Source organism: Lolium rigidum, chromosome 2 (genome assembly GCF_022539505.1).
Source record: "Lolium rigidum isolate FL_2022 chromosome 2, APGP_CSIRO_Lrig_0.1, whole genome shotgun sequence".
Classification (NCBI taxonomy): Eukaryota; Viridiplantae; Streptophyta; class Magnoliopsida; order Poales; family Poaceae; genus Lolium; species Lolium rigidum.
The window spans coordinates 216537524-216548849 of NC_061509.1; the positions used below are offsets into that span (position 1 = coordinate 216537524).

At 42.7% G+C, this 11326-nt stretch overlaps 1 protein-coding gene across 1 annotated transcript; it reads right to left on the reverse strand.

Annotated features, from left to right (window-relative positions):
* Positions 1-2930: 2930 nt before the first annotated feature.
* Positions 2931-9434, reverse strand: LOC124690558 (probable cytokinin riboside 5'-monophosphate phosphoribohydrolase LOG4). Its single transcript, XM_047223929.1, has 7 exons — positions 9425-9434; positions 4237-4373; positions 4004-4101; positions 3834-3864; positions 3566-3665; positions 3356-3426; positions 2931-3158 (listed from the first exon to the last, which is right to left on the reverse strand). The coding sequence occupies exons 1-7, from the start codon at positions 9432-9434 to the stop codon at positions 2931-2933; spliced, it is 675 nt and encodes a 224-aa protein (XP_047079885.1).
* Between the last annotated feature and the right edge of the window lie 1892 nt (positions 9435-11326).

Genomic DNA, 11326 nt, shown 5'->3' on the forward strand with positions numbered 1-11326 from the left:
TGGTATATTTTTGTGTATAATTGTCAAAGTTGAAATAGTTTTACTCTCAAGAAAGCTGGAAGTACGCTGTTTAGTGTATGTGGGGACTACGGAAGAAGGCTCTTACTTGGCTCATTTCTTTTCGAGTCAATCTCAAGCCTCGAGATCTTCTTGCAGCCCTTAGTGTAGCAGAGGAGAAAAGAAAAACAAATATGGAGTTTCAAGACTCAATAAAATGATAACCGCTGAAAGTTTATATTGTTAATCTTTTTTTTAGATTCACACGGAGACAACCTCGCCGGTTCCATTTATATCATAAAAGAAACAAGTGTTCAGGAACATATTCAGAGTTCAAAATGAAAAGCAAAAACAAAGACGCAACTTTTTGAAATGGAATGACGTTTTAAACTAAACACTACCACCCACATCAGGGGTACTGAACCAACCTCAGCTCAGCGCCAGCAAAAGCACGCCAACTCTCTAGCCAAAAACTATCCAAAAACCACCACAGACATTATATTACACCAACAACTGAAGCCCTATTTTTGCAAGCTATTTGAAGCAGATCAACCCAGTACGACATGGAGCGAGGAGTCTTCCTCTGGATGTTCCTTCAGATAAGCCAGAGAAGCTCTTCCACCATGCGCCAGCTTTGAGGCAGGGGTCCAAGAGGAAATCCAGTCGAAGCTGGTGCACTTCAGCTTGACATCATTGTCGTGGTGCCTTGATGAGTTTCAACAGGGCCTCCACAAACATATCCACATCCTTCCAAGTTTGATCCTTGAAAGGAATTTTCTAATTCCTCAGATATGATAGAATCAATCTCCACACTTGTTTCAAATCCATCAAAATCAGTCTATTAAACACTATGTTATTTCTAGAATTCTAAATCCCCCACAAGACAACAAAAGAAATGAAATTAAACTGTAAGAATCTTTTATTGTATATCCATCTACCAGCTACATCTACAAATTTAGCAATCCTATACTTAAAGCAACTTTATACCAAAAGCCAAATGCTTTTAGCCACAAATGCAGACTCTCAAATTCTTTACAGAAGGAACACTCCATGGGTTCCTCTATGTCTCTGATTATCTCTAGTCACAATCTTGTTCTGGGAAAACAACCAAAGAAACACCTAGACTCTGGGAGGAATTTTGAGATCCAAAACAACAGGAAGATAAATTGGAGTTATACCCCTAAAAATTAACTAAAGCATACATGGACTTTGAAGAATATATTCCATTAGTTTCATATGACCAGATAAGTTGGTCTTCCTCAGCATCTAATGTTATGGTGTTAGCAATAGCAACTAAGTCCTGCCACTCTACCATCATCTCATCAGAAAAGGTTCTTCTAAAGTCGCATCTCAGATTTGTTCCATCCCAAACCTCACAAACAGTTTTAGTTTGTTGGTTAGAGACAAAATAGATATCCCAAAACTGTGTAGCTAGATTAGTGTTACCAAACGAGATGTCCTCCCAAAATCTAACACTTCTACCACTACCAATCTTCCACTTGCGACCAAAACTCACAGCTTTAGCAGCTCCCATCACTCCCTTCCAAAAGGTTGATGGGTGAGTATCATGGCAACATAAAATGTTTGGATTTCTAGTGTTATATTTGCTATCTATCACTTTTCTCCACAGAGTCCCTTCACCTTGTATATATCTCTTAACCCAAGATCCTAGTAAACAGACATTGAGATCTTGCAGGTTAGGAATACCCAAACCTCCAAACTCTTTCCTCATACATACAGAGGGTCAATTAGCTAAATGAATCTTGTGATTTCCCTCTTCATCATTCCACAAACAATTTGCTAGTTGAGTATTAATGAGCTTCAAAGCCCACTTAGGAAATTTAAAGAAAGATAATAGATATATAGGAATACTAGAAAGAATAGATCTTATTAATTCTCTTTTGGATATAGAGGACAAAAGTTTTCCTCTCCAGCCAGTCATTCTACCTAGGAGAGCATCAATTAAAGGTTGTAAATCCTCTCTCCTCAACTTATCATAGTGTAAAGGGATCCCAAGATATTTAATAGGAAAAGAACCGAGGACATAGCCAAAAATATCCAAAAAAGGAGAACACTGCTCTATGTCTACATTGATAGGGATCAGCTCACTCTTATGATAGTTAATGTGCATACCACAAATTTGTTCAAAACTTGTCACAATCTACTTCATATTTGTTGCAATTCTACTATTTTTCTCTAAGAAAAGTAGAGTATGGTCAGCATATTGGAGGCAGACCATGCCTCCAGGGACAAATTCAGGGCATAAACCCTTGATTAGCCTCTCTCTAGCTACCTCCTTGTTACTCATATTTTAGAAGTTAACATTCCGTCGTTAGCAAGAAAGTAAGCTTGTCCTTTCGGTTCAGACTCCAAATCGACATGAACACAAAGTAGCGGTTGTGGGGGTCAAAGTCTGAGTGTGTGGATCGCTCCTGTGGCGGTGTTGCCAAACAACTCACTGTGGTAGCTAGAGTAGAAATATCTTAGCACAAGCAGACCATTTATTTCTTCTTGCAAGTTGCAATATGCACGTACGGCATGTACTGCTTGAAAGAAACAACGCTTTGTGTGCTGCTGCTCACATGACGTGCATATTCAGACGGTAGCTAGAAAACACATACTCCTGCTGTAATGTAGCGTGTGGTAGTACGTTGCTACTGCTTGGTACACTGCAAGCTACAAGTACACGGCACCCATGCAATTTAATTGTTCGCCTGTTCTTACGGCGGAGCACAGAAGCATTATTCTTCGTGCTGCCACGGCATTTTGCTCGATACAGGGGTTAGGGAACGCTTGACATTACATGCATATAACAAGATAAATAACTGAACACGTTACTAGACTACGTACTTAGGCAAGTGAACAATAAGCTAGGTAGTGGATGGAAAATATACAAGCGGACCAGGCTAGCTAGACAACGACATCCGGACAAGCTAGCTTCTTTTCCTCTTGACGCCGGCGGCCGCCGCGCCCTTCTGACCGTCGTCGTCGTCAACCGGGGCCGCCGCCGCTGCTGCCGTGAGCTTGGTGAGCAGCTCCCCGGCAGTGTCGGCGACGACAAAGATGTTGCGCGCCGCCTCATCGATGAAGCCCTCCTCGACGCCCTTGTCGAACAGCGAAAGCAGGCTGTTGTAGTAGCCATCCACGTTGAGCAATCCCACCTAATGCAATGGATCACACACCAACCGTACGTTACACATAGCTTTCGTTGGGAAATCCGAGCTATCAAGCTAGCTAGCTAGCGCCCTACAAATCACTGGCTAATGCCGATGCCAACCAATGTCTACACACATAAGACCACTGGCCTCGGCAATACATGAGAATAATGCAAGACGTCAGTTAAATACGACAAGCTTACAGGTTTGTTGTGGATCCTGAGCTGCGCCCACGTTATGATCTCCAACAGCTCTTCGATCGTCCCATAACCGCCTGTTATTTCATTAAGCAAGCTGCGCTTAGTTATTATCTCGATCTTCCTTAAACGTATGTTTAACTCCATACACAGGAGTACACTATGCATGACTTGAGTCGTATAGTGGCTAATTAAGAGCAGCAGTGTGTGACGTACCAGGCAGGGCGATGAAGGCGTCGGAGTGTTTCGCCATTTCTGACTTGCGCTCATGCATATCCCTGACCACTTTCACCTCTCCCAACGTCTCCCCTGATACCTAGGAAGCGGCCCGTACGTACGTACACATAGTACAAATATGCACATTCAAAAACACGTTTCATGTGTGTGGTCGCAGCAACAAAAAAACAAAAAAGTTCGTAACTTTTATCAAGCACGCACATGCATTTCGTTCAGAGATAGCAGGAGAGATTCGCGCACTACATACCTCTTCGGGGAGGAGAGCGCTAGGGATGACCCTGCATAGATATGAGGCTAGATCGGGTTAACCACAAGCTACATTCATGGAGCTATAGGCAGGTTCGATGTGCTCAGAATCAGAGAGAGAGAGAGGGACAGACAATGTAGGTAGGAGCAGCTGTGTAGTGTTGGATTTACCCGAGGACATGGCGGCCGCCGTCGTGGACGGCCTTGGACACGAGACCCATCAGGCCGCCGCTGCCGCCGCCATAGACAAGGTCGAGCTTCCTCTCCACCTGCAAAGGAGAGGACATGGGGATCGAGTCAGAAACGTTGGCGCCCGAGTGGGAACCTGCAGCGCTAGAGAGACATGTACTATTCTGGGTTCAAGGTGGCTGCGCGCGCGGCTACTGGTCTGCCTACTAACTCACCAGCTGCCTTCCAAGGTCGAGAGCGGCGGCGCTGAAGGACGGCCGGTTTCCCGGCCTGCTGCCGCAGAAGACGCAGACCGCTCGCACTGGGCCCCGGCCACTGCCCCCGCCGCTCTCTGCAGCAGCCTTCTCCTGGTCTTGGTTTTCCTCCATGTGTTGGCCAGGCAACAGAGGGAGGCGGGGAGAGGGATACCCCGGCCAGGAGGATAGATGAGGGTGGGCGGTATCAACTATGGTGGCCGGCTCTCTCTTGAGGTCCCCTCGGTGCCTATTTATGCACAAGCCCTTGTGCATGCTATAATTGAGCTGCTATCGTACTACTTGCCTAATGATTAAAAGAAATTATCCCGACCTTTCCTGACTCCCAACCATGATTCTCTTAGGAAGCGTGACATATATATATATACATGAGATTATATGTCGTCTAAATTTCAGGAGTTTGAAAACTGATTTCGCTCCATTTATAATAAATAAAAGAATCACGTCCAAACAAGATTTAGATTTCTAGAAAATAATTTGTTTTAACACGTATCAGAGACACGGTGTAAGAAGACCTGCTCCATAACCATTTTCTTTTGAATGGTTCATAGGGTTCACGTTAGCCCCGAGCACTATCCCGAAGAAGTGCCTCCTCCTATTGGTAGGTCTCAGGCCTGCCACTCAGCTCCATAGGAAGCGAGGTACCATGACACGAGAAAGGGATGTGGATCACGAGCTCGGGAACCACATAGAGGGGGCAAATGCCATCACCCAACCTGTACCGCTTCGCCACCTCGACACTTTAGGGAAGGCAATCTCTAAGAAGCTGCAGATAGATATTTTAACCTTCAAAGGCGGTGGCACTTTCCATAAAGGAAAGTTCAATGCCAGAGTCTGCCAACAGAATAGGGCACGATAGAACGACATGGCCAAGAATATCTCCTAGGAGGATAAATGCCAAGATATAACATCTAGGTATCCCGATGGTGATTTGGCAGAGACTCTCGCAGCTCTGTCCAAGCTAAGGCTTCCTCCGATCCAAATGTGCTTCGAAACAGGATGCTCCAAGTCCAAATTTAGGTCGCCAACGAAATAATTAGCATCAAATACGACACTACAAGGAAAAAAACTAGCCACAATATCGCTAACAATGGCGCACGGTGATAGTGGTGCCCCACTTCTATATAGCAGTGGCGCACCACTATCAAGTTCTCCATTGCTAGCTCAAATACTAATGGCGCACTAGGTCAGGGGTGCGTCATTGGTATGTCTAAGAGGGGGCCCAAAAATGGGACCACATAGCGATGGCGCACCATGCATTGGTGCGCCATTAGTACCTCACATACTAGTGCGCACTAGGTCGGGGTGCGCTATTGGTATGTCTGGGAGGGGGGCTGAAAAATGGGACCACATAGCATGGCGCACCATGCCTTGGTGCATCACTGCTATGTGGTACCAAAATCCCCACCCCACCCCATCGCCTTTTCAATTTTGAAAAAAATGATAGAAATTTGAAAAAATAAAATCTTTCGAGATGGTCATGTGTTATGTGGTCTAGTTGTTAGGAAAATTAACAAACATGAATTTCAATATATTATGCAAAATGGTGTTATGCTTCGGTAAAATGGCTTTTCTGGTGCATACGACCTCCGATGAAAAAAAATCTATAAAAATGTATCTACGAAAAAGTTACCAACCGCCGACGGCCATTTACCAACTTTTAGATTCCTCAAAATTAAAAAGTAAATAGGAGTTTTTTCAATGTCAAGAAAAAAATTAACCTTCCCTCCTCCAGAATTCAAAATGGTCGGCCACCATCTACCCCTACTACCCTCTTGTTCACCTCCCTCCTCCACACATTTCTCTTGTTCTCCTCTCATCCATCCTCTTATCCACCTTCCCCATACCTCCTCCACGCATTCCTCTCGTTCTCCTCTTCATCCATCCTCTTCTCCTCTTCATGTCCTACATTCTCTCATTCTCCTTATCTCCTCCATCCTATCCTTCTTCTTCTCCAACCTCCTCTCCTCCTTCCATTCCGGTGTCCCTCCTCTCTGGAGGTCCTCTCTTCCATCCTCTCTTCTCCTCCGTTGTCCATCCTCTCTTCCTCTCCATCATCTCCTCTCCGGCCTAGTCTCCTCCAACCTCTCCCACGGACCATCTAATTCGGAGAACAAAAATGAGCAAAAATGGTGCTAGATGAACAGGACAAATAGTTCGAAAACAAAAACAAGCAAAAAAAGATCGCAAAAATAGATCCGGATCTAGATCTAGAATTCAAAAATAGCAATGGCGCATCCTAAGAGCTAGTAGTGACGCCAAGGAGGGCTAGCGGTGGCGCACCATGTGGTGCATCACTGGTATATGGATTACGAGTGGTGCACCGCGCCACTGCTAGCACTTAGCATTGGTGTGGTAGTAGTGGCACACCATGGTGCGCCGGTGCGAGCAACCCGTGTAGAGATCCTGGAACTCTAGCGAGCTTCCATGGAACCATGAGTCTAACAAAAAAGGGTATCCCTCTCCATCTTCTATGGAGAAGTTCGTACCCAAGCGAATCTCATGCTCGATGGCCTTGAGAGATCTCTGGAACCGAGTCCCCTCCTGCCGATCAAAGCTAGTGAAGGACGAACATGTAGGTACCCTAGCTCGTGCATCGCCTGTTAGTACTGTCAGAAGATTGTTAATGAACCACGTGTTGGACCTTCATCCGATTGAACTTCATTTTTTAAAAAGGTATTACATAATTTGGGGATGCACACATGGTAATACTAAAGATGATACAAGCCATCGAGGCTAAAACATCAATAAACTACGTAGAATAAACAACAATGGGACAAAACCATCCAAACATATATGAAATAAACACCTATAACTAGTAGGAATTCTTCTGCAAAAACAACTTCAAGATGGAGAAAAAACACTCGCACTGACGTCACCATATCCTGCCTGGGAAGACCAGGAGTCCAGGAAGGAGAGATAAACAAGCAACCAGACACGATCTATATGTTACAAAAACAGGAAACACCTCGATATAGTAGGAAAACACTATAGTTAAAAGGCGAGAACTCTCTAGCAAGTTATGGCGCCGGAAGAAAGCAACGACCAGGGACCACTGGTTTGCTTCAGCTTTGATTTTCTAAACAATGATCTGAATTGGTTCAAAGATTTTTTCAACACTCGTCCGGCTAAACATACCTACGCCTCTGTCCGTAGAGTATGGAGGTACGTAGAAAACAAGACCAGGATTTAGGAAGATAGTGTGGTCTAGGACTAATGGCAATCACAGGACACACAACACACGGTTATTATTGTAACTCGTCTAGTGCGTAGGCCTTAGGCATTGTTTACCTCTATTTTCACACCTAGAGTTTTGGGATGTGAGTGGATTTTATGAATCCTTGCATTATACCTAATCCCCTCAAGTACACTTCCACCTCAATACACAAGTATGATGTTAGGCCATCCTTTTTTTGATACTATCAAAATGAGAGGGTTTTTAGGAAGGATCGCAGATTAGGCCATCCAAAGTCTTCTTTGTATCGAGGATTTTTCAGGATCACGGATAATCCCCTCCAGTATGCTTAAGACCTTGTTCGGTTAGATGAGATTTGAAGTGGATTCAGGGAGGTTAAGGGATATTCAATACCTTGCAAGTTAAAATTTCCCCAAATCAACTCCAATACTCTTCAGTTCACTTGGTTTGGGGATTAACCAAACAAGCCGCAAATACACTTTCAATGCCCTAGAAGTAAACAAGACCTTGAACTTAATCTAATGTACACTTGTACACTGACAGCACATGGACCACATCAAGCGGATTAGGCCATCCAGAACCTTCTTAATATTTCTAAAAAAAAAACTTCTTAATAATCCCCTCTAATCTGTTTGAATACTCTTAGAATACACTAGAAGTAAACAATGCCTTAAGCTATAACTAATGTATATGTACACTGACAGCACATTGACCACATCAATCAGACGTTTTATCACACCACATATACGTACAGAAGATCCTCGTGTAATGATATTAAAATACAGCAAAAGCCACCGCTTAGTCAAAATAAATATATAAATAAATGGTTCGTTTTGTTATCATGGGCTAGACGTTTTATCACACCACATATACGTACAGAAGATCCTCGTGTAATGATATTAAAATACAGCAAAAGCCACCGCTTAGTCAAAATAAATATATAAATAAATGGTTCGTTTTGTTATCATGGGCTAGAGGGTTCCTCCGCCGCCTGCCCGCCGTCAAAAAATGGTTCGTTTTGTTATCATGGGCTAGAGGGTTCCACCATTTAAACCAGTACTATGGAATTAAATAGTAGTTTCTTATCATGTAGTAGATAAGATGTGACGTGATAACAATAACATAGTACTGCTTTAAATGGTTCCAAAAAAAGGATGTTAATTTACTTATGGGATAATTAGCTAATAATTAAATATCTATGAACCGGAATGTTTATAAATGGTGTATGTTAAATACTTACCAAAGATTTACAGGATATGCGTCTACTCGATCATATAGTAACGGTCGTATATAATTTTCTAATCAATTTGTACCTATGATATTTCTATTCAAAACAATTTTCCTTCTATATAAGGGTAGTATATCTCTCCTCATATCTCACACAAAAGTATGTCGTTAGCCAATAATACCCGTAAATCTTTAGCCTTTTCTAGATCCTTGTGCTACCTACTTGTAGTAATAAGTTTCTTTCAAATTATCCAGGTTAGTATGCCAAGAAGAGAGAGGCGGTCGGGTGTCGTTCACATCGCAAATGACAAAGAGCGTGACGTCACTTTCTACAAGAGACGTTTTGGCTTATTTAAAAGTGCCGCTGACCTCTCTGCCCTCACTGGCGCTAGGGCTTCTGTCGTACTAGAGACGGACAATGGAAAGATTCACTCATTTGGTACACCATCAGCGAAGCCCCTTGTTGATGCTTACTTATCAGGAACAGCTCCATACATCGACAAGGTGAAAGAAGCGAAGATTGCACAAGTGCAAAGTGAAGTGGCTCGGTTGGACATGGAGAACACAACCAAGGATAAAACAATGCAAATCTACATCGACCGTATGAAGAAGATGCAAGATGAGAACCCAGGTATTGCAGCAAACCTTATCCTCTTGAAGGATGAAGATCTTGATCTGGAAGATCTCAGTACACTCTTCAATGACCTCTCGCGGGTCCAGGAGGACTTGCCTCCATTGCATCATGGCCATCAGGCCCAAATTAGCCGCCAAAGCATGACAAGGAACATGCTACCGCCAGCTGGCCTATCATATGATCACATGCAGGCTACTTGTTTGTCGAAACAGTCGCCATGGTCTCACCATCCTTCGCAACAACAGTTGCTTTCGGTTCCACTATCATCACCACCACCACCAGAACAAACATTGGCTCCACTTCACACTGTGGAGGTACCAAAAATTCTCCATACTGCACCATCAGCTTCGCCACAACAATTGACTTCCCTGCTACAACCGGTTCCTCATCTAATACACAAGCTACCTCCACGGCAAGATCGACACCTTCCGTGCTACCCAAGTCCTTGCAACACGGTGCAACCACAACAGAACTACGTGAGTCATAACATAACCTTCAAGCATAATCTGGAGGACTCTGCATTATCAGTCAACTCCGGTGTCAATAATTTTGCAATTGATGGCCTTGTTGGTTGTGACTCATGGGGCTATCCTCTCTCAAATAATGTATACCGCAATGGATTCCTAGGGGTGGAGGCTTGCATGGGCTATAATGGTACCAATGTAGGCCAATCTTCCATGGAAACTAATGGACCGCCAGAGTATTCTTGTAGTAGGCAAGATGAGGATATCCATGCATTGTACGGAGGGCATCACTAGATGCTAGTCACATCCATTAAGTATTCATGCTATTTATATTTCCATTAGGTAATTCAGCCTTTTTGAGGCACCAATAATTCATGTTCATTGTTTTAGGTCTTTGCCATGAAGATTGTTTCATATGTGTGACCATTACAGCTCTATATCAATGTATTTCCTATATACAAAATAGTAAAAAGAAGAGTAGTGTTTAGATGTTGCATGACGAAAGTGAAGCAAGAGGATTTAATACCCCTCTTATGATATTGTGGGCCAAACATTATTAACTAAATTATAGACATGTGTTGTGCTTGCTAAAATAACCAAAACAATAGTCCAAACCTCCTCCCAAGAGATGATCATTAGTTACTTGTTCCAATGGCCCAATACTACCAACAGCAATAACAATCCACTAAGGCATTCATCGAAATAAATCAATTTTTTTCAGTAGATGCCAACATGTCTTTCGATTAAACCAGAGACCTAATAGAACTCTGAAATCAAGAAGCCCACCAAAATTTTCCATCAATATCATACATCCACCGTTACCAACATAAAAAAGCACCCACAAATCTAGCACTCCATGAACATATCGCTAAGTGACCTCTTATTTAGCGCATGGCATTATCTCCGATCGTCAAAAACAATTACTATAAACTTAAAACGGAGTGTCAAGTGTTAATTGGTGTTTAGAATGTATGTTAAATATAGGTGACATGCCTTTTATTATATAGCAGTTCACAAAAATTTAATGTCCTGAAGTTAGGGTCCTAAAGGTACATTTTGTGATCATTTTGTATAAGTATGCTATTTCTGCACTTCACTTGAATGGTGCCATGTGTTTAGGAGAATCCAGGTACTTGAAGTGACTATTGAGAATTCAGCATGTAAGCACCTGTTATTCTTTCTCTGGCCTGTATATATGCATGTCTGCGACACTGTAGTAATAGACTAATAGTTAGTGGAACTGAAAATTTTAGCAAAAGAGCGTTCTGTTATTTTGCCCTTTGATTATCTGAACACTTTTTTATTCTTGCATTTAATTTAGCAGCATACCTATATTATCTCTATTTTGCGGTATTAGAAGCCGATGGAGATTGGTGGATGATAACTTAATGATTAGTTAGGTGTTTGTACTGCATTGAAAATTTCATCCGTTTGTAGTTACCTGAATTATAAACTTCATCTAAGAAAATAATTTAAAACTTCAGAGGTTTCTACTACTTTCACACTATCTCCTGATGTACACCCCTATAG

Excerpts from the sequence above, each read along its gene's own strand:
- LOC124690558 (XM_047223929.1), bottom strand. Across the intron at positions 3,666-3,833 it reads GCGCTCTCCTCCCCGAAGAG|GTATCAGGGGAGACGTTGGG; the intron begins GTATGTAGTGCG and ends GCCGCTTCCTAG. Across the intron at positions 3,427-3,565 it reads CGCCTTCATCGCCCTGCCTG|GCGGTTATGGGACGATCGAA; the intron begins GTACGTCACACA and ends ATGAAATAACAG.